The sequence below is a fragment of the Amphibalanus amphitrite genome, unplaced genomic scaffold (genome assembly GCF_019059575.1).
Source record: "Amphibalanus amphitrite isolate SeventyFive unplaced genomic scaffold, NRLGWU_Aamphi_draft 000272F_arrow, whole genome shotgun sequence".
Taxonomy (NCBI): Eukaryota; Metazoa; Arthropoda; class Thecostraca; order Balanomorpha; family Balanidae; genus Amphibalanus; species Amphibalanus amphitrite.
In genome coordinates, this window is record NW_024881767.1 from 667,787 (window position 1) to 692,278 (window position 24,492).

Sequence of the window (24,492 nt, forward strand, 5' to 3'; positions counted from 1 at the left end):
TTCAATGCACACTTATCACCAGCACAGTGACTTGGGGTCACATATAACCATTACCATCGGATTCGGCGTGAAAAATAAGCCATAAAAAATGTGTCGCACGCCCATGTAGCAGAAATTGAAAACCGTGACCTTTCGTGACCTGACCTGACCTTGACCCGTACTTAGTATGACCCCTATACGCACATGGTACCTTCACTAGACCTTTGAGGTCATTTTTGGTGAGTTTCGAGCAGCAGCTATCGATTCCGCTGTCCGTAAGCCTAATCATGCAAAACCCCTGAATTTGACCTTTGACCTGACCTTGACCCGGAAGTTGACCTCAATCTTAAAATCTTAAGAGTGCTTTGGGAAGGTCTCGTAGAGACCTTTCGAACGCCGCCTCGCGGGGCTCGATACGACCATTGGTTCTCGAGATAACAGGGGGGGGGTCGGATCCGACCCCCCCCCCCAGGCTGTCGTGGGTACGGAAATAGCCCAGGCGGTGCCGGGTTAACCACCAACTTGAAAATTTGACCTCACTTGACCTGACTAGTGATGTCAATTACGAAAAATCGGAATACCGATACAAAACCAAATACCAACCAAAACTACGGGAACATACCGAAACCAAACCAACTTTGGAAAATGAGGGAAATACGAACTTTTTACCGATTTCTTAGCCTCTTATACATTAGTGAGGGTTTATGATACCGACAAAATACCAAACATATTACGATTGAAATACCAAATACCAAGTTGGTATCGGTTTGGCATCGGTATACCAAAAAAGTTGGTATCCGATTGACATCTCTAGACCTGACCTTGACCTGACCACGACCTGAAATTCATCCAGATGTGGTCCATATCACTTATTGAGAGTGCCTATTGAATTCTATGAATAAAATGGCCCATAAAACATGTGTCACACATGTTCTTTTTATATTTTGTTTTTGGTGACCTGACCTGACCTTGACCTTGACCTTTGATTGATATTGTATGCACCGAATATTGTCTTTGTAGCCTGAGAACACGTTTTGAGCAATCAGTCTCAGTCCATTCTTCGACAACTACGGTGCAAGGCCGATACTGTAGAAACTTGCATTTGGTACCCTTTTTAAGACGCATGGTCTAGTTCTGTTCTCTCTACAATCGAACACTTTATACTGATACTGTAATTAAAAGTAAGATATATAACGCACATAGATTAATGACTTATTCTCCTTTGCCAAATCTGATACCTATGCGATTAGCAAAAAGTAGCTGCATGTCCTTTATCGGTGGCACACACCTGAATAATGATGATTTTAACCCGCGCCCTGGTGGGGTCTGTTTATAACGCGACCTGGTGGGGGGGGCTATTTTTTGATCCCCTCGTATCTCCGAAACTACTGGACGGATCCGCGAAATTCAAACGGCGTTCGAAAGGCCTGTCGAATTTGTCGAAGGAAACCAAATTTCATTGACCTAGGGGTCACCGATGACGTCACAGGTCAGGTCAAAGATGAAATGTTTCACCGTTCACGGGTCATCTAGGGAATGCGCTATAACACCGAAGAAAACACATTTTGTCGAGAATCAGCGATAGGGCGTCAGTTGCCTAGTACATATGTTGCTATAAGAGGTCACTGACATTACCAGGTCAGGTAACAGGTCAGGTCACCAAGGGTCACAGGTCAGGTCACATGAACCTAACTTTAGGTACTAAGGTTGTGCGATGCATGTTTTATGGCCAATTTTTCATTTCCAACTCAATGGTGTTGGTTATAAGACTATCAGGTACGGCTTAGGTCACTTTCTGGTGAAGGTCAGGTCAAGGTCAGGTAAAAAAAGGTCAAATTTTAAACATCATAGTTTTGCACTAAATGGGTATTGATTCGATGCAGCTCGTCACGGGGAGTCTAATGGTGGTCTTTGTTTTGCGCTACGGGGTCTAGAATTGCTAGAAATTGAGTTTGAAAATTTGACGTCATCAATTTTGAACCGTTTTTTCGCTATAACTTCGCAAAAAAAGAGGTATCAAGCTCAAATTTGGTATGTGGATAGAAGGCGGTAAGGACTATCACATGTATGTCGTTTTTGCGAAATTCAAAAAACTTTTTGGATTTTTCGGCTATTATATTCAAAAAATATACTTTATGATTTTGGGGGTCAAAATCCATAAATTTCAAAAATCCGAGATAGCAGTTTTGTAGCCCTGTCAATTCTACAGCTTTTATGTCTTATCGTTTTTTTCTGTATTTGCAAAGCTATAGGCCTGACAGCTCTTTCCGCGAAACCCTTTTTTGGGTCGAAAACGGCAGAACATGACGTCACTCTGACGTCATTTCCGGCTAACCTATCATAGCCTTTGGAATTTTTTTTTGACACAATGTGTAAAATTGATGTCCAGGAGGGTACTGAAAATTTGGTGACGATCGGCGCAGCGGTTCTGGAGATATATCGAAAAGTCTGGAGGGGGGCAAAAAATAGCCCCCCACCAGGGCGCGGGTTAAGCTGATGTTCATACAAACGTACTTATAGGACGAATACAAAGTGTATTCAGACCTCAAGCCACAGGCCAGCTTTCCTTATATCGGAAGATCAGACACATTTTTAGCCAATGACACTTCTCGCTACAGCGGGGCATACATGTAATGACGCCTGAAATCTAGTCAGGTCCCATAAACGGGCCAATTTAACGGTGCGTTTCGCCGGAATCTTCTACCCCGATAGCGCAGGAGCGAGGGCCCCTCATTTCATGCGATAGTCACCGAGAACGGACGTCGAGCGAGGCTGTCGCTTGGAGTCGTCATGCACAGCACCGAAATCCCTGGACTTTAATGTGATTGTTCAAAATTTGCCGGAACCATTTACAAACAGCCCGGGCTGCCCATCTAACTGCGGTCAGAAATAGCACAGTTGTATACAGAGCGACTCATTCATGGTGGATGGAGATCTTCTCCAAGTCATGCAGCAGAGTACCAGAGTACCAGAGACTACTATAGTAGTCTCTATAGAGCATCGGGGATGGCCAATGACACCCCTCAGGGACGGCCACAGACACATTTAGGGACGGCCACAGACACCCCTCAGAGGCGGCCGCTGCTGTGCCATCCAGCGCGGTACCTACGTTGATTTGACCGGCCGATGACCTGGCGGCGGGCCCGGCGGCTGTCGACCGGAGCAGGTCAGAGCCGGACGCTGTGGCCGGCGACACGGTGTGGCCGGAGCCCGGGGTTCTGTGTATCTGGACCGGCGCCACGCGGCGGGGGATCTGGCTCCTGCTACAGGTCCCATCTCGCATCAACAGAAACACGGACCGAGAAACAGACTGGGAATTCAGCCACACCAAGAATAAATGAACCCAGCCGGCAGAGTGAAACGTCCCAGATAAACTGTTAGGAGCTTGAGAAGCATAAGCCACTGCACGACGAAACAACGACAGTTGGGTGAGCGCTGTGTGTTGGGAGTGGCACACTTACCGACGGTGAGGATTTTGGACCGCTTGGCTCCGCAGAGAATCTCTCTGTAGCTCTGCCGGAACGTCGAGCTCCTGGCTCCGTATATGATGGGGTTGAGCACTGAGCTAAGATACAGGAACCAGTACGACTGAAACCACAAAGTTACGCTGTGAGCGCGGTCATGGCACGGACCCGCTGTTTTGGAATATGGACATATTCTGAAGAACAAAAATCAGCACAACACAGCAACTGTTTTCCGCGCTCAGCATTTCTATTACTTTTTAATGTAATCACCTCCTCGGCCGAGGAGAGGGGCAGTGCCAACCTTGACATTTCCATTTCACGATTCCTTAAAAATGTGATACAAATAGCTGACATTTTAAATATCGAAGGCCAGGCTTACTTTTACCTTCTTCCACACAACTCAAGCTAAATTAGGGGAGAAAGGACACGGATGCTCCCCTTCCCTCGGCCTGATATTAGGTATTGACTAGGTATATAGCGTAGTTTGCGTTGACATTACAATGTGATAGGTTGACACCTATATTGACGGCATGTATAAAATCGATAGGTCTTGTGAGGGTTAATTGTAGACACTAATTAAGGCGAAAGCTACCAACACTGTTGATGGCCTGCAAGAGGGACGCTCATTTTCGCAAATTGGGTAGATAATTACACCATCCATTGATGGGCGCCGCGGGACGTCTCCTATTCCGCTCCCCTACCCAGGCAGCCGATAAACTGGCGCCTAGGTGGCCGGCTGCCGCCCAGGTAGGCACATTGTCCGTAAATGAAATGATCATTGATCACACGGAGACATGCGTTGCTCCATTCTTTACATTCCGTCGCTCACTGACTTTATTATCCACACAGTGTGGTAGAAAAAGGCAAAATCAAGTACTTTGGCGAAGCACGATCTTACGTTTATCATAAAAACCTTATATGATTATTGATTAGTTTGGTTAACAATGGGCTCATGATAAGATTCTGAACATCACGCGACTTCGCTTTATGAATTAGGGTCCAAGTGACTGATAGCACAGTTGTCGAGCTATCATTGGCTTGTTGTGTTGAAAAATACCTTTCATGCAGTGAGACATCGCTCACAGCTATCAGCACTCCTTCCCGCAGGGCCCGTCCCCCGTCAGGTCCTCCCGCAGCGTCCCGTCCCCCGTCAGCCCCTCCCGCAGCGTCCCATCCCACAGTGATGCAAATGGGGTCCACGATTGGCCATAAATACCGAAAAGGCCCAAATTTCAAGTTCGCCTAATCGAATAAATCGTAATATGGCCAGTAAGGCAAATGTTTGGGGTGTCTGAAAAAAAGTAGCGCCGATCAGCCCTGTGCTAGCGCCTTAATTCTTTCACAGTGCGGCTCAGAAATGATTAGGGAATGCTATGGTATAGTGTACTAATGGGCACACACTGTGTAAACTGCTGTAGGTGAAACGAAAGCAAATATTTTTAGTAAAAAAATGCGATTGCAACATGATGACAAATAGATCAACGCCAAACCAAAAATAGATACTTTTTTACCCTGCATTAGAAGCAGCAGACTTTGGGGATCATTGCCATGTATAATTTTTGCCATTTGTACGAAATGAACGTACGCTAGCGGCGTTTGAACTTGCGAGTATCTGACAGTCATTTTACGACATAGAAAATGTCACGACTTCTGACAATCATACACGAGGCCGGTTTTGACAAAAATATGAAAATCATGTTTTTTTCAGACAGACACCTCAAACATTTGCCTTACTGGCCACATTACGATTTATTCGATTAGGCGAACTTGAAATTTGGGCCTTTTCGGTATTTATGGCCACTCGTGGACCCCATTTGCATCACTGTGGGATGGGACGCTGCGGGAGGGGCTGACGGGGGACGGGACGCTGCGGGAGGACCTGACGGGGGACGGGCCCTGCGCTAACTAATTTTGGCGCTAACTAATTTTGAGATTTAAGTTTTCATTAGGTATTTGTACGTGCCAAACTCTACCATTGACGTGCTATTTTGGGAAAGCCTGCCAATGGGCTTTTGGTAGTCCTTGTTTAAAACGACCTCCAACGCCACTGTTTTCATTACATCCGTGAAATTTTATGCTCGGTATGATAAAAACGTCCCTTTAATCTCTATGCTAAGTTGCATCGTACTATAGCTTGCTTCACATTTGATATGCAGCCATTCAAAGTTTGTGTCAATTTTTAGTGAGCACCCATGATGACAGATAATTAGATCACCGCCAACCCAAAAGAGATACGGATTTTTTTGACCCAGGATCAGAAGCAACAGGCTTTAGGGATCACTGCCATGTATAATTTTTGTAGTTTGTATTAAATGAACGCACGCTAGCTGCGTTTGAACTTGCAAGTATCTGACAGTCATTTTACGACATAGAAAATGTCACCACTTCTGACAATCATACACGAGGCTGGTTTTGACAAAAACATGAAAGCTATGTGATTTCAGATGCACCAAACATTTCTTTGGTTAGTCATATCGCGATTTACTCGGTTTGGTAAACTTGACTTTTTGGTATTTATGGCCACTCGTGAACCTCATTTGCATCACTGTGCATCCCCCGTCAGCCTCCTCCCGCAGGGCCCGTCCCCCGTCAGCCCCTCCGGCGCGGCGCGCCACTCACGATCGGGTTGAGGATGAGCGGCACGCGGCTGGAGCCGCCGCGGGACACGGCCAGCAGGTTTGAGTAGACCATGTAGGGCGCCATGCAGAGCAGGAAGCAGGCCAGCACCAGGCACAGGGTGACGGCGATCCGCTGCTGCTGCAGCACGCTGCTCCGCTGCGCCATGTTCGAGTTCTCGCGCATCCTGCGGGCGGACGGCGCGACCGCCACGGACACGTCAACCGCCGTCACACAGGCGCCGCACTGACCATCATCCAATCGGGCTTCAAACTCAACTGACTGTATACATGTTGACGGCCAGCAGCTGCTATCACATCACCCAGGCACCTGCAATATTACCTAATGGGGTATTGCGGCTTATGACAGGAGTCTTCCCGCTAATCTATTGCAATATCTTACTGGACTCGCGGATGCAATATCAATGAGCATGTCCAGCTCATTATGTGAGCAATTCACGATAGATTGTGTTAAAATCCACAGACCAGGGCGTGCCACTGCCAACATCATATCGTCTTGGCGTAATTCCACACAAACACTTCATGCTCTTTCAAAGCTTTCGGAACAAACATCAGTTTACTTGCGCTCTCCGAAATTAGTAGCAATATCTCATTGTGTCAAAAACGTTCGTCATCCCTAATGTAATTGCATCGTCCTGTCACTCTTGGTCTGCGCACTGACTACTCCTGGTAGCCGACGCCGTGCCGGGGAGTGTTTGGACACCCACATGTTGTTTTACGCAGATATCTCAAATACAAAAACGCGGAACGCCGCCGGTTTTCGATTAGCTGTCCCGTCCCCGCATCTTTTCCGCACATGTTTTTTTTTTAATTATAGAACCAGATCGGTGAAGGTCGGGTCACCAGGTCACGTCAAGTGACCTCACCTCATAAAAAGTTAAAATACTCGTCATAGCTACACCACCCGAACAATTGCCTTAACCCGGCAGGTGGTGGGCCTCCCAGCCACCTTCCGCGCGGTGGGGGGGGGCATTTTTTTGCCCCCCTCGTATCTCCGAAACTCCTGGACGGATCCGAATAATTCAAACGGCGTTCGATAGCCCTGTCAAATTTGTTGTAAGAAACCAAATTTCATTGACCTCGGGGTCACCGATGACGTCACAGGTCAGGTCAAAGATAAAATGTTTCACCGTTCACGGGGCTTCTAGGGAAAGCGCTATATGACGTCATTAGCGGCCAACCTATCATAGCCTTTGGAAAAAAAAAATTTGGTCACCATGTGCGCTGCTACTCCGGGGAGGGTACTGAAAATTTGGTGACGATCGGCGCAGCGGTTCTCGAGATATATCGAAAAAACTAAAGGGGGCAAAAAATGCCCCCCCCTCCACCGCCTGGAAGGTTAAACCTTTCAGCAACTGATAACAGTAACATTATCTACGAAATGTATATCTACAAATTTTGATATCGGGGACCTAAGGCTAGGCCAATTTTGCGACATCTCCAATTTGTCAATGGGAGAAAATTGAAAGGCATCTGTTTAACCTAACCTAGCCATTCTAGACATCCTTAATTAACCCGCGCCCCGTAGGGCTACCGGCGGACCCTGCCACCCGTAGGGAGGGGGGGGGGGGCGTTTCGGCCCCCCCCCCTAAGACCTCGGAAATTTACCGGCCGATTTTCAAAATTCAAACGGCGTTTGATAGCCCCACCCGGGAACTACCTTGTGACCAAATTTCATTGACCTAGGTCAAACCGATGACGTCACAGGTCAGGTCAAAGGTCAGATTTTCACCGTTCACAGGCATTTCAAGAAATGTGTTGTGAAATCGAGTAAATTAGTAATTCATTGAAAACCATCGATGGTACAATGTTCGTCAAACACATACTTTGCTATCTGAGGTCACTGATACCAGGTCAGGTCACAGCGAGGTCAGGTCACCTGGGTCACAATATGAAAGTGTCGTGTGATACATGTTTTATGGCCCATTTTACATGACAAATGCGATTATGTGGGTTAGGCAGCCTTTGGGGCCAGCCTAGGTCACGTTTTGGTGAAGGTCAGGTCAAGGTCAGGTCAATTTAGGTCAAATTTCAAAGTTGATATTTTTGCATAAAATGGGTACGATTCGATGCAGCTCGTCACGGGGAGTCTAATGGTGGTCTTTGTTTTGCTCTACGAGGTCTAGAATTGCCAAAAATTGAGTTTGAAAATTTTGACGTCATCATTTTTGAACAGTTTTTTCGCTATAACTTGGCCAAAAAACGAGGTTCGATCTGAAATTTGGTATGTAGATAGAAGACGGTAGGTACTATCACATATATTCCGTTTTTTCGAAAATCAAAAAACTTTTTGGATTTTTCGGCTAATATATAAAAAAAAATGCTTTTTTGATTTTTGGGGGTCAAAACTCAGAAATTTCAAAAATCCGAGATAGCAATTTTGTAGCCCTGTCAATCGTACACCTTTTATGTCTTGATCGTTTTTCTGTATCTTCAAAGCTGTAGGCCTGACAGGTCTTCTCGCGAAGGTCTTTTTTCGGTCGAAAATGACAGAACATGACGTCATTCTGACGTCATTTGTGGCCAACCTATCGTAGCCACTGGAAAAAAATGGTCACAATGTGTAAAATGTATGCCCGGAGGGGTCCTGAAAGTTTGGTGGCGATATCTCCAGCCGTTTACGAGATATCGACCGAAAAGGACAGGGGGGGCCGTTTCGCCCCCCCCTACGGGGCGCGGGTCATCGGGAATGATGCAGGTAAACTTGACACACTGAATAGGAAAACAGCACCTGTGACCCCTCCGACTCCTCTTCCACCTAAGTCCTCGAGGTCATCTCAGGTCATGAAATGTCCCGGCAGTTTTTTTAATAACTTTTGATAGGGACTCGCTAGAACGATGAAAACGACTTAGGTGTGTTCAGGTTGACAATTTGATATGCTGATAAGCAGAATGGCCTTTTCCGGTAAGGTCAACTTATACCTATTTCATTTGATGCGCCTCGACTAGACGATCACGATGCTGAAAAAATAGTATGTGTCTTTTTTTGTCAACAATTATTAAAAATAACATTTCTCTTAACCCTCGCCCTGGCAGGGTTGATGCAACCCCCCCCTTAAGGTTTTTCAAACATAGTGTAAAAACGGCGGCGCGCAGCGTGACACAGCCTGCGGGGCAACCTCTTTACATGACTTGAAAATTTCAGGTCCGGGTGACTTTGGGTCAGGTCACCAGGTTAGAAAAAACGGTACAAGGTCATGGTCAAATTTCAATTTTCTTTATGCACCTGTCCAACTCACAATTTTTGACTGATTTCCTTCAAACTTGCAGGATGTGCTAAGTTCACCGAGTTGTATAACATATAGTTCGTTTTTTTATGTCACTGACCTGAGGTCAGTTAGAGCCGAGGTCATTACGCCGTAATGTTAAGCCTATGGGAAAATATTCAATTCGGTAAGTAGGTACTGGAGATATCCGCTTCGTCCTATCACGTTTGTGCTTTGAAACCACAGTAACTAACAGCATGTCACTTGGTGCTTCCTTATTTGGTGTACTTATCCATAGGTCAGGTCAAATGAGGTCAACTGAGGTCAAATGACGTTTTTGCCAATAACTTGGCACACAATGACAATAAAGCTTAAAAATGGTGTCATTGTGCTCCTGGGGATTAGCCGAATCGAATGATATGCAATATGATGCAATTTGGTCAACTCGAACTTAATTAATTAATTAAAGTTTACTTAATAATTAAGAAAATTGTTAAGCACACTTAAGCAAGCATAAACTATATCATTCGACGCGCCTTGACGTGCTGAATTCACTGGTGCTTTGGTGCTATGGAGAGCCCCCCCCCCCCAGTAGGGCGTGTTATACGCAGACCCCAGTGCACAGTGGGGATTTTTCCGATCTAGCACGTATTTATTCGTAGAGGGCAAACCATAGGTAGAATTGTAGCCAGATTGTGCACAGATGTTGGCTGGTGTGTCCTGGTGAGAATTTTACCTGTAAATGTGCATAATCAACATAGTATAGGGGGTTCAATTGGACCCCCCGCTCAGCTGTTTGGCCCCTGATCAAGCTAGAGCTTCGCGGAAAAATCAAGCGTGATGCCTATGACGAAATTAGGCCGAATATATCCAATTTCAAAGTCCAAGGTCATAAGCTGACTTTCCAAGTCAGTTTAATGACCCAACTAAAGTTGGGAAATCGAGACCTCTTAAAACTTCGCAAAGTTAGGGTGTTACGGGGTATTTTGGGGTGCTGATCACGAATTTCATGTTAGTTTTGATCACAGACGATGTCTTTATGCATTTAGGCCAGGTCGGGTCAGGTCAGGTTAGATCAATTAGTAGGCGTCCTGCCGGCCATCCATAGAAGTGTCACCTACTACTGATAGCTTCGTAACATGGAACGAAGGCACTAGAACTACTTCGTAAATATTCAAATGGCTGCTAAAATCGAAATCAGCACCAAAAACTACCCTAGCAACAAGTAAAACTCGAGAAAGTGAACCAAGGTCATCAAAAGGTCAATGACCTTGACTTGACCTTCACGTGACCCTGACACCCACCATTATGCATGGCACCAACATCATTTCACATATTTGAACGTTTAAAACCACAAAAAGACTGGAAACGGCGGATAATGTGAGCTGGCATACGCCGAATCGCGATTCCGGCCAAACATGGTCTCGAGAAATATGCCACAGGTCAAAGGTCAGTTGGTTCAGAGTCATGAAATTTTTAGGTTAGATGTAAAATTGATGATCTCGAGGGTACCGAAAGTTTCGGCGCGATCGGCCGCTTTTTGCGCGAGTAATTTGCGGAAAACCATGGGGTTTTATCCGACCCCTTCCCCCTCCCCCTCCCCACAAGTGCGATGGTTAATAAGGTTACGGTATGTATAATTTACGCTTGTCATCCTATTCCTAATGAATGTGTCTCAGAAAATATGCATCATATAAATCACGAAGTAAAATTATTCGCCTATGTCCGGAACATACCTATATCGTGCTGTTTGCCCTAGCGCTCCTCGAGTGGGGTGTTAAGATACTCTAATGTGAATATTCCGTGTTCAGGCAAGTTTCGGCAGCCAAACTAGGCGTTGTCTTGTGCAGAAGAAAGTGGCGAATTCGATAGGATATATTTCGGAGTGGAAAAGTGTGGAGAACATTGTTGATTTCCTACATTTATTTAGAATACCATTCCTTCAATATGGTGTCTGTAAGGGTTTTTTGTAAAGGGCATTTTTGTGACCTTAGTAAGGTTGTGGCATACTTTCTGTTTGCCATTCCATTCCTAATAAAGGTGCCTTTCAGACGATATGCAACTTTAAGACCTCGCAAGATTAAAACCAACAGGACAGGACAATGAAATTGAGCTATACTTTCGGGCCTTGCTGAGCCCATTGAGTAATCACACATGAGTGTGAACTTTGGGCGCATTTTTCCTAGTTTTGCTGTGGACATACAGATAAAACAATGCCATATATGAAAAATTCAGACATTTCTTAGCCCTACTGACACAAAAAATAAACCAAAATCCAAAAAATACTTTTTGAATTAATAGGCGCTAGATCGGAAAAATCCCCACTGTGCAGTGGGGCGCGGGATAAGGAAAAAAACGACGAGCAGCTTTGGCCTCCTGTCATCGCTCCGTATGGGTGTAAAATACATCTTAACCCTATTCCGGGCGGGTGGGGGGGAGGCCTTTAAGTACACCCTTCAGGTTTTTCTTGTGCCATTGCCAAACGCCGCAAGACTGAAAGCTCATACTTGGTGACTTCCTAAACATTCATTGCGCACATTTTGATAAAAAAAAAGTTGCCGGGTCAGGTCAGGTCAGGTCACCAGAGGCGGTTTGGTGACCCCACCTCATAAAAGTTTGCAATCATGCCAGAGCTAGTTTTTGGCGGATCAATTTCTTCTCTTCAGGTTTTAGTTAGGGTACCAGTACGTGCAATTTGTATATCTCAGAATGTTTATATCTGTGACCTGAGGTCAGGCCAGACTCATGACCTTTACATTGCAAGCCTATGGGAAAATATTGAAACGCCTCCTGCTTCGTGTAAACGAGTCGAAAACACCCAAATCTTTCAGTATTATGGAAGATTATCTCATCGGTGATGATCCTGGTGCCGCTAATTGACAGGGGCACCGGCAAAGGTCATCTGAGGTCATGTGACGTCACAAATCGTTTTTCTGTCAATAAATCACGACATGATGGTGCTAAAGACTTGTAAGTGGTACCAAACTGCTCGCCTGGTCAAGGCGCGTCGTTTGGTATGCAGCATGACCATGCCCCACAACCTCATTGATGAATCACCTGACCTTGACCTCGGGTCAAATTTCAAATTGACCTGTGAAGGTCATCGCATACTTATTTCGCATCGCCTCGACGAGAGAAACAAAAATGTTTTTGTCTCTATGTTTCTTAGTTTAAAAGTTATATAGGTAACTAATTCCAAAACATTTCATCGTTGATGACCTCTGGTGACCTCAATATTGACCTACCTGAAAGTGTTTTATGTAAAAGTTGTAGATCTTTAAACGACCTATCAAACGCCGTTTGCCGTTTGTCGCTGCGATGTGTAGTTTTTGAGATCTGAAGGGAGGCCGAAAAGGCCCCCACATGCCCAGAATCAAACCTTTCAGAGCCCGCCTGGAATACAGGGTGGACCAAAAAGGATGGAAACATTTTAAACTCGCATAAAACATGCAATACTACAAGCATGGTCTCGAAAAGTGGGTCACAGGTCAAAGGTCATTAGGGTCAGGGTCATGAAAATTTCAGGGTAGGTGTAAAATTAATTAACGCGAGGGTACTGAAAGTTTCGTCGCGATCGGCCGCTTTTTACTCGAGTTATTCGCGAAAACACTTGGGGGGGGGGGGTTGCATCAACCCCCCCCCCCCCAATTGCAATGGATTGATAGTAAAAGAGTTCGTTGCATGTCATCATTAACTATTTCATTTTCAGCAAAAAAAAATCCTCTCTCTCTCTCTCTCTCTCTCTCTCTCTCTCTCTCTCTCTCTCTCTCTCTCTCTCTCTCTCTCTCTCTCTCTCTCTCTCTCTCTCTCTCTCTCTCTCTCTCTCTCTCTCTCTCTCCTCTCTCTCTCTCTCTCTCTCTCTCTCTCTCTTTCTTCCCCTCGCCTGATTGCTGGCTGATTTTCGCATCCCTGCGAACGGGAGGTGCTGTCAGCTCTCATATTTCGTCGGTTGGCCGGGAATTGTTGAAAGCATCTCCACTGATTGGTTGAGAGCGTGAAGCTGGCAGATCCAACGAACAACACCAAGCTGGCCAGCATTCGAATAATGAAGAGAGAGAAACTTGCAGAGCGGTAGAGCCAAAACACCCGAAATTCAATCATGCCTTTGTGGCGTTAGAGAGCGACCATCCATGTCTCCCAGCGCTGCGCTGATTGCGACTGCAGCAGAGTCGACTGGCCTCGGCTCGTGTACTTCGTTCGGAGTCCGCCGATAGCCGTCACGCCTGAGGTGGCGGACTCCACGCCCGTAAGCCGCACGACAGGGCCAGTTATTTCTAGTCTTAGCTCGGTATCTGATGGTTGCCCGCCCGCCCGTTCCGAAGCCTTCCGCCAAGGCACATTTATAACCGCGGGATGTTTGAAAATTGACAATGCTATTCGTTAGAATTGTGGTTTTCAAATGAAGCAACGGGATTCTGGAGGCAGCTGGCACCAGCTGGCTACGGCCGGCGGTGAGAGAGGAGGCCGCTTTGTGCCAGGAGCTGCAGAGCGTCACATTCCGAATCCACGCTGCGAATTAAATTTGTCCATCAACACGACATTAACACGAACACCAGGCGAAGGTTAGTGTGAACAATCCAATTATGCATTCTGGTACATCACGGCACATTCCTAACAGATGCTTGCATGAGCATGTTGGCACGAATCTCGCATATAGAGGTCACAGCAAGTAAACTCAAATAAATGACAAGAGATTCAAAATATCATAGGTACCCACTGTCTGAAGAGAGATCCGCTGCTCACTGAGGCGGACGTTGTGTGGACCGACCTGCTGAGGTGAGCTCGTATTTCCTGGAAGATCCTGAAGTAGCAGAAGATCATGACGCCGAGTGGCAGGTAGAGGTTGACGAGACTGTTGATGGCGCTGTGGATCCGCTGCTGGACGGTGCTGGGGATCTCGGGACCACACTGGGTCGTCCCGCGCTTGTACACTGGAGACAGACAGCGAGCGCGGATCAGCAGACACACAATAGCCGTTTTCACGACGGCCATCTGCAAAACACATTTGGTGCAGGTAAGGTGCAGATTTGGTGCAGATTTGGTAAAGTTGCGTTTATTTGTGCATCCTAAAATTTGTCAGCTTGAGTAGCACAGATGCTTAAAAACCTCATTTTTTCTATAGGTATCAGGCATAATTTTCGATTTTAACCCTCGCTGGCAGAGGGAGGTTGATGCACCCTTTAGAGTTTTTTCGCATATAAGTCGTGTAAAAAGCAGTTGATCGCAACAAAACTTTCAGTACTCCCACGTTAATGAATTTTAAACCTACCCTGAAAATTTCATGACCCTGACCTAAATGACCTTTGACCTGTGACCTAATTTTCGAGACCATGTTTGGCCGGAATCGCGATTCGGCGCAGTTCGACTCGCATTAGCCGCGCGTTTGCAGTCTGTTCGTGGTTTCAAGCGCTCAAATATGTGATATGAAGCTGGTCCCATGCATTAGGGTGGGTTTCAAGGTCACTTGAAGGTCAGGTCAGGCCATTGACCTTTGATGACCTCGGGTCATATTTTCGAGTTAACATGTTTCTAGACCAGTTTTTTGAGCTGAATTCGAATTTAGCAACCCTTTGAACATACAGGGTGATCCAAAAAAATTGGAACCCCTAACATAAAATGTCTGTAAGTCAGAAAATTTTCACTTTATTGATAAATTGCAAACACCATTAGAAAGAGCGTTCAATTCTCTATAAAACCACGTTGATTGTACTTACTTATTGTTATAAATATTGCCCTAGACATATGCCTATAAAATTTGTGTCACGAAACTCAGTGAAACGGTTTTGAAACATTATGCGCAAATCAGTGATTGACGGTTTGCTGTTCTGACCATGTCGCTTGTTGGAGGTTCATGAATAAAGTAGCTCATTCACGTGCTATTGTAAGGAAAGGAAAGGCTGACGGCCTGCTGGGACCAGTTGTCCCAGAGACTGCTGGGCCGCGCAGTCGAAGCCGTCCCCAAGCAACTGCAGGTCTGCGTGACGGCCCCCGGAGCTCGCGTTGAGCACATGCTGTGATGAACAGCGGAAGCTAGGACGCGTATATCTGTTCTACTGTAAGCTTCTGTGTAAACCTTTATGAAATAAAATTGAATTTGGATGTGGTGTTATTCGCAAAAAGACAACAGATAGAGTGCTAACGGATTTCAGCGCATTGTTAACATTTGGCGATTTCGTTTCACTCAGTTTTCTGACGCTCATTCCAAAAGCTAATAGTGTGCCAATGCTTTACAACATACATGCACCAATTTTATGTGATTTTATGGAAGATTTAATGCCCTTTCTAATGGTGTTCGCAATTTGTCAATAAAGTGAATACTTTCGGACTGATAGACATTTTAAGTTAGGGGTTCCAATTTTTTTGGATCACCCTGTATACATAATAATTTTGGTGCCTTCGTAATATTTTAAGAAGCTGTCAGAGGTGGTTGACACCTACTACGAATACCCTGCAGGACCCCTACTGGTTGACCTGACCTGACCTGACGGGACCCCTACTGGTTGACCTGACCTGACCTGATGGGACCTGGCCTAAATGTATGAAGATAACATCTGTGATCAAAACTAACAAGCACACCTAACGACGTTCTAACAGGTCCTGATTTTCCCGACTTTTGAGTCATTGACCTGACTTCAGAGGTCACCATTTGACCTATGAGCTTAAAACTGGGTACCGTTTGCCTCGCCTCGTGACGACCTACGCGATGTTTTTTGCGAGGCTCTAGCTCAATTAGGGGCCAAACGCGCGCTTATTGTACCCCCCCCCCCCCCCTGTGCCATCGAAGGACGCAAAATGGTCTGTGCCGGCGAGGGTTAAAACACTGGAATAAAATCATAATACGAAGGCTGTTCAAAAGATGTGGTGTATGGAAGCCAGGAGGATGGTATAATTTGGCTGCCCATTTGAAAATATGATATATCTCGAAATTGAGGACACATTTCTGCACTCTCTAAACGCTGGCAGACCGCAGATGTCGCATTCATTTTACTTTCCTGTATAGCAAACTGAAAGTGATGGAGTGACTACTCACACTTAAATTTTGACGTCTCACAGAGGTCTGCAAAGCGGCCAAATCACCCGCTGGCAGGGTCATTTGGCCGGTGGGGTGTGGAATTTTGCCGGTGTTAATTTGAGGTATGGATTTTATGTTACAGGCGAGTCAGCTTCAGCATCAGCAATGACGTGTGTCCTATACGCATTTTTATGTTGTCTCGGTATCGGACTTATACTCGATTGATTTTGACTCAGGTCTAGTCAGTGATTTTCGTGCGTGACTCAGATGCAAATCCTTTACATACACTGCTCAATTATTCACTCTAAACAATTTGATATAAACATATTTTTACAATGTAACTTATATCTAGTGAAAGGGCATTGACCGGGGGAAAATCAGTCTTTTTTTTTCTTAGTTTAGGAATAGTCGACTAATTTGACTCAAATTAATTTGCAATAACGCTGAACACCCCGAAGAACGAGACCACAATGTCAAAATTCGTTTACATCCCGAATTATACATGCTGTAGCTACATTTTTCGAACGCTGTATATGCTAATCCTACATGCTTTCGAACGGAAGTAAAAGTTACCATTTTCTAATAAAATTCACGTTTTATTGATTTTGAATATAATAATGAGGGGGGGAGAGTTTTGCAAATTTGTCCAAGGGTTAGCTCCACCAAAGGCATACGAACAGAGTCTAGAGCTATTTCATTCACTGAGTAGCAATAGACAAATGTATATATTGAGACGGGTTACACCCACCTTATGCACGTGCCACGTGCAAAACGAAAAGGTGTCAGTTTTGTAATTGTTGCATTGTTGCAACAATTACAACAATTACAATTGTTGCAACAATCGGTAACTACTTGGCCGATTGCGCTGAAAGTTGGCATGAAGGTAGGCACCCACTAGGCACTGCATATCCATGTGCCAGAGTTGGGGTGCTGCTGCACGTGCGCACGTGCAGGGGTCGTTTCCAGATCTCGAGAACGGCTGGACCCATGGCGCTCAAATTTGGTACACGGTTAGGGACCAGTTAGTAGGGTGCCGTGCACAAGTCAGTTGGGACCCATTTTGCACGTGCGCACGTGCAGGGTGCCGCTTCCAGATCTCGAGAACGGCTGGGCCGATTGTGCTCAAATCTGGCACATCGCTAGAGACCGGTTATTAACCCGCGCCCTGCTGGGGGGTGTTTGAACACCCCCTTGTGGTTTTTCGCGAATATCTAAAAAACGGCGGCGCGGAGCGCCGCCGTTTTTGGTACACCTTATTGTACATCAATTCTACACATGTTGTGAAAATTTCAGACCAAGGTCATTCAAGGTCAGGTCACCAGGTCACTTGAAGTGACCTCACCTCATAAAAAGTTTCAATGTCTGTCATAGTTACACCGAGTGACCGATCGCTTTGAAACTTTCAGCGATTGCTAAAAGCAATAGCATGTACAAACTGTATATCTCAGAATTTTGATATCGATGACCTAAGGTCAGGTCAATTTTGCGACCTCCCCATTATAAGTCAATGGGAGAAAATTGAAATGCGCCTCTTTTTGACATTATAAACACTCCCAAACACCGAAGTACAAGTGGTTTAGACACACTGCACATGAAAATGGTGTCCGTGACCCCTGTTTATGCCCTGAGGTCATCTTAGGTCACGAATGGTATCTAACAGTTTTTCGCAGATAACTTTTGATAGAGGCATGCTAGAGCGATGAAAACGCCTTTTATGTGTTCAGCTCGACGATACGGATCGACTGATATGCAACATGACCCTTTCCGGTCAGGTCATGACCTTGACCTGAGGTCATTTTTTAAGTTGACCTTTCAAGGTCAAGTTATAGTTCATTCGATGCGTCTTGACGAGAGGAACACGATGCCGGTGAAAGTAAGCTCATACAAGGGTTGGGTCAAAAGTTATTGCAGAAAAACTGTTTCCGAAAAAATCGGCTATTTTTGCAGATTTTGCCCCCTGCAGGCAAAACCGTTGAGGTTAGGTCAAATCTGAGAGAATTACTCAGAAAGGGCGTTAATAGGGCCATCGAATGCGCCTTTCCGCGGCGCTCTAGCTCTATTGGTTCCCGAGCTATGCGTTGGCTTCTTGGAAATTTTCGACATTCGACCTGGAAATCGGCGAAATTTTGCCTTCGGCAATGACCTCTGGTGACCTGACCTTTGACCTGACCAAAAAATTGACCGAAGTGATTTCGTCATTATTTTTACGCTCTTTCGAACGCCGCCTTCCGCGTATCCTTACGTGGCCCAGGAGCCGAGTTACAAGGGGGGGTGTTCAAACACCCCCCAGCAGGGCGTGGAAATCCAGGACCCCCAGCCGGGCGCGGGTTAAGGTGCCGTGCACAAGTCAGTTGGAGGTACCCCCTCGAAATTTCGTACGTGCAAGGCCCATCCTCTCGGTCGCTCCGTTAGTCGCCCCAAAAGGCGTTATACTGGTGATAATGTTTCAGTGGGGTGAGTTTTAGCTGTTCAATACAAGTACAGATACCATGGAGAAGAGTTTCGCAGGCTCCATTACTGCGCCATCCCCGGTGATAAGTGAGCCGTCGTCAGCAGCCAGGCAGGTACGCCAGAGCGGTAAGTACGTGAGAGCCGCTGACAAAGGTGGCCCGTGTGAGCCGCGGAGCCGGCGCGGCGGCGTTACCTGTGTGCGTCAGCCCCATCTGCGGGGTGAGGTTGTACCCGATGCACCACAGCCAGGCAGCCGCCATCAGAGCCAGGATCTTCTGACGCGTCATGAAGCGGCTGAACGGCCGCGTCATGCTGATGTACTTGTGGATGCTGAAACGGGGGGACGGACTTGGTGACAGAACATGGGGACTGCGACATGGTAAAAGTCAGGTTATGATCATTTTTGTTTTGGTTCAACATTTGCACGCCTCATTTTAAAAGAAAAACAGAAACTATAAAACAAAATGTGAGACATGAGAAGTTTCAATGAGACTACAATGTCAGCCCGTGGCAGTGGTCAGCCCGGTGATGCATGCACGCATACCAGTTATCTAAATGGGGCTCGATTGTGGCTATCGGCACCAACGTTTCCTGATACCGGTCAGCATGTGTATACAGTGCACAAATACCGGATGTCCCATAAGTAACGTTATCATTTATGTTAGTCATATTTCCGAAAATATGTGATGGATAGAAATAATAAAGATATCACATGGAGGGGCATTTTAGGAAATTTTATTTTGTTATAAATATGACTGAATGTATTTGTTCGTCAACCCACATTTACTGCTTTTCTGCATGGCTACCATTTCGGGTCGCGTGCATGAATCGACTTCGTTTGACTTCCTCCGCCATTCTGGGGCAATTTTCCAGTGGCATCCAGTGGCTATTGGCCTGATGGGTCAGCCAAAACGATTTACATAGAATGTGGCGACATTCACCCTTTTCTGATGCTAGGTGCTGCCTGCTTGTTTATTTATTCTGTTTTTTTAAATAAATAGCTGAAACACAATGAGGATTAAAAACTACTCACAGCCAAATGTAGCTGAACAGAGAAAGGCTTAATGGCTTTTTCATTAAAGATGCATATTGCTCTTCTCGGGGATAAAGAGGATTCTTCATGGCTCCGAGTGGAAAATAAGGACATCTTTTCCAAACGGGGCACTTGGGTCTTTTCCCGGCCGGGACAAGATAACCCGTTTTTGAGTTCATAGAATTAATAAATTTAAGAATTTATAGCAACTATAAGTGTGCAAGAAATAAAATTGTGCATGGGTCTGCCGGGAAGATGGCAAAAATTATCAGCACTCGTGCCATCTTTTCACTCGGGACTCGTGAAAAGATTCACTCAGACCTTTTCACTCGTCCTGATAATTTTTCATTTTCCCCGGCAGACACATGCATAATTATTACCAGTAAAACGCCTTTTAGGTGAAGAACGAGCGAGCGAGATAGTGAGCCCTGCACGTGCGCAAGGGCGAGAGGGTACTTCCAACGGGCTTGTGCAAAGCACCCTTCTAGCCGGTCGCTAGCGGTGTGCCAAATTTGAACGCAATCGGCCCAGCCGTTCCTGAGATCTGGAAGCGGCATTCTGCACGTGCGCACGTGCAAAAGAGGTCCAAACTGACTTCTGCACGGCACCCTACTAACTGGTCCCCAACCGTGTACCAAATTTGAGCGCAATCGGCTCAGCCGTTCTCGAGATCTGGGAGCGCCCCCTGCACGTGCGCACGTGCAGTAGCACCCTAACCGCAACACATGGGAATGCATTGCCTGGTGGGTGCCTACCTGTATGCCAAGTTTCAGCGAAATCGCCCCAGTAATTACCGAGTTATTGAAATGGGAACAAATTTGGCACCTATTCTTTTTTCACTTTGCACGTGCAGTGGGGGTCCCTCACATAGATCAAGAATATCCGACCTTTGGTAGAAGGGATGCAGCTACCCTACAAAAATTACCGCAAGACAATCGCCCAAGCGGCTGCTGAGATATGGGCCTCTCAAAATCACTACTTTTGCAAAACAGCTTGAACACCCTTGACTTTTCACGTGGCACGTGCCACGACGGTCACTGGGATGCATCAAAAGTAGTCAATTACGGGGTAGAAGGAATGGGGCTACCCAGCAAAAAAGACCGCAGGCCAATCGGTCCAGCGGTTCCTGAGATATAAGCCTCTCAAAAGCGTTACAGGCCGGGCCGGGCCGGGCCGCTCATACTGAGATTTTTCCGTTATATTGAAAAGACTCACTTCGCTCGCTGCGCTCGCTCGCTCGTAACCAGTAAAACGCCTTTTGGGCGAAGAACGAGCGAGCGAGATAGTGAGCCCTGCACGTGCGGAAGGGCGAGAGGGTACTTCCAACGGGCTTGTGCAAAGCACCGTTCTAACCGGTCGCTAGCGGTGTGCCAAATTTGAACGCAATCGGCCCAGCCGTTCCTGAGATCTGGAAGCGGCATTCTGCACGTGCGCACGTGCAAACGGGGTCCAAAATGACTTTTGCACGGTACCCTACTAAGCGGTCCCCAACCGTGTACCAAATTTGAGCGCAATCAGCCCAGCCGTTCTCAAGATCTGGAAACGCCCCCTGCACGTGCGCACGTGCAGTAGCACCCTAACCGCAACACATGGGAATGCATTGCCTGGTGGGTGCCTACCTGTATGCCAAGTTTCAGCGAAATCGCCCCAGTAATTACCGAGTTACTGAAATGGGAACAAATTTGGCACCTCTTCTTTTTGTGTTTTGCACGTGTAGTGGGGGTCACTCACATAGATCAAGAGTATCCGACCTTTGGTAGAAGGGATGCAGCTACACTATAAAAATTACCGCAAGACAATCGCTCTAGCCGCTGCTGAGATATGAGCCTCTCAAAATCACTACTTTTGCAAAACTGCTTGAACACCCTTGACTTTTCACGTGGCACGTGCCACGACGGTCACTGAGATGCATCAAAAGTAGTCAATTACAGGGTAGAAGGGATGGGGCTACCACGGGGATACCCAACAAAAAAGACCGCAGGCCAATCGGTCCAGCGCACGGTAGGCGATCGGGCCGGTCTAGCCTCGCGAAACCTCAAAGAGACTTTTTCCGAAAATTGGAAAACAACGCATACTAGTCGACAGAAAATTCATCAAAGATTACGATTAGTGCATTTGCATGGCTCAGGAGACATTTTTTCGTAGACAAAAGTGTCGTTAAAGACAGCGTTCCGTAACACTTCATAAGGGGGATAATCACAGCCGATTTTTACGCTCTTTGAATATTTTGCGGAACGATGAAATTGCTAGGTGTTGAGCATCCATTTTGCATGGAAAGTGAAATTTAGGTGTTTAGACGATTCCGCCATAGAAAGCAAGTAGACAAAATCAGTTCAAAATGTCTTATAATTAGGTTAACTTTTTATATTTTTTCTACCACTGAACATTACGTTCACTGAATTAACCCTCGCCCCGTTGGGGGGGGGCCATTTTGGCCCCCCCCTGTGGTTTTTCCTGAATAGCAAGAAAACGGCGGCGCGCAGCGCCGCTAAATTTTCAGTACCTTTCCGGGCATCAATTTGACACCTTCACACCAAATTTCAAGTCTTAGGTCACCTTAGGTCAGGAGTTATTGAGCTCAAACTGAGGTCATGTTCGAGCAAAAATGAGCAAAAAACATGCAATCTTGAAACGCTCACCAAATCTACAGTTATCAAGCAATTTCAAAGTTCTTTATATGGTCTAATAGACAAAAAGCGGCGCTACAAAACTGCTATTTCGGATTTTCAAAATTTTGGGTTTTTGACCCAAAAACTTAAAAAAAATGATTTTTTAGAAAAACTAAAAAAAAATCCAAAATTTTTCCGAATTTCGAAAAAACCGGAATATATGTGATAGCCCCTGCGCTCTTCTATATACATACCAACTTTCAGATCGATATCTCGTTTTTTGGCCAAGTTATAGCGAAAAAAACTGTTCAAAAATGATGACGTCAAATTTTTTAACTCAATTTTTAGCGATTCTAGACCTCGTACGGCAAAACAAAGACCACCATTGAACTCCCCTTGACGAGCTGCATCGATTCGATACCCATTTTATGCAAAAATATCAACTTTCAAATTTGACCTTATTTGACCTGACCTTGACCTGACCTTGACCTGACCTTGACCAAAACGTGACCTAAGCTGGCCCCAAAGGCTGCCTGACCCACATAATCGCATTTGTCATGTAAAATGGACCATAAAACATGTATCACACGACACTTTCATATTGTGACCCCCCAGTGACCTGACCTCAGTGACCTGACCTGGTATCAGTGACCTCAACTAGCAAAATATGTGTTTGAAGAACATTTCCCCATCGATGATTTTCAATGAAATGCATTTTACTCGATTTTACAACGCATTTCTTGAAATGCCTGTAAACGGTGAAAATTTGACCTTTGACCTGACCTGTGACGTCATCGGTTTGACCTAGGTCAATAAAATTGGGTCACAAGGTAGTTCCCTGATAGGGCTATCCAACACCGTTTGCCGCTTGTCGCTACGTTGCGTGGTTCTCGAGATCTTAGGGGGGGCCAAAATGGCCCCCCCCCCCCCAACGGGGCGCGTTGCTCGGCAGAGCCCAACGGGGCGCGGGTTAACCAAGCCCAGCAAAAAAAAGTTTTACGAGGATGAACTGAAAATAATGCTGCATCGCATGCACTAAGACACTATCTATTAGGGGAGCCAGTGAAAATTTGCAGCAACTTGCAGCCCTAGCATCCAGACACTTTTTTCTTCTAAGGGTTGGCCGTGGCTTGGTGCACTTGAGCACAAGTGGTAAATGCCCCAAAGGGTGTTTTCGCGATAGCTCAAAACACCCAGGCAATAGAGAGCTGCAACCTGGCATACCTGACCTTTGATGCACGCTGGATCTTGTGACACCAGCCGCACTTTCAAGTCAGGTCAGGTCACTGACCTATGACGTCATAAATGAACCTCTGCACGATCCTCAGATGTCGCAACCTTGCAACGCTCTCAGTGCCAGAGTAACTTTCACAGGGAGGTGAGACTTGCAGGACTTATTGTCCTTCAGAGGTCTTACAACTTGTATATCTCAGATTTTTCCTAAATGTCACATAAAGTCAGGTTGGTCACGTGACCTCACCTATAAGTCAATGGGGAAATATGAAAACTGTTATTTTGGCGCCAGGAATGATATTCAATTGTCTCAAATACATGGAATCGCTACTTCATGCACTCCTTGCAAGATCTGATGCTGCATTTTTGCATTGTTGACCTTGCATGACGTCATTTATGACGTCATTAGGGTCATACGAGTTTTTCGTCAATAACTCCCAATCAAATTGAACTAGAGAGTCGACAAAGTCACCAATGGACTCCGTAAGACCTGCCGAATCGAATGATATGCGATATGACCTCCTTCGACCAACTTCGTGATTTGGAGACCTCTGACCTGACCTTGACTCGAGGTCAAGGCCAGGTTGACCTTACGGTGGCCTCATCTAAACAAAAGTATACCATTCGACGCGCCTGAGCAAGGCGAACACGGCGATGTCAAAATCGTGGTTCTGCGGCCATTTTTTGCGAAGTTATTTACCAAAAACCAAACCCGCTGCTTGGGTTACGTTATGAAATGGGGCCTTGCCGGGCGAGATTTACGCTGTTTCATGATACGTATAAATTGGTAGGGCATGATCGATTGAATAAAAAATTGGTTTGGAAGCAATTTTCTATGGAGGTACACACCATTTCAATGTCCTACCCAG

The 24,492-nt window shown here is 45.9% G+C and overlaps 1 protein-coding gene across 3 annotated transcripts in view; it reads right to left on the reverse strand.

Annotated features, from left to right (window-relative positions):
• The window catches only part of LOC122387075 (melatonin receptor type 1A-like), a 45,997-nt gene that overhangs the window by 2,609 nt on the left and 18,896 nt on the right, over positions 1-24,492 (reverse strand). For 2 of the 3 annotated variants that reach the window (XM_043376904.1, XM_043376905.1), the window contains 4 exons: positions 18,942-19,078; positions 14,054-14,216; positions 6,063-6,246; positions 3,441-3,567 (listed from right to left, as the gene is read on the reverse strand). In XM_043376904.1, coding sequence (XP_043232839.1) covers positions 3,441-3,567; positions 6,063-6,246; positions 14,054-14,216; positions 18,942-19,078 — 611 coding nt within the window. Of the gene's footprint in view, positions 1-3,440; positions 3,568-6,062; positions 6,247-14,053; positions 14,217-18,941; positions 19,079-19,781; positions 20,047-24,492 lie in introns of those variants that run through there. The other variant, XM_043376906.1, reaches the window with a different exon arrangement.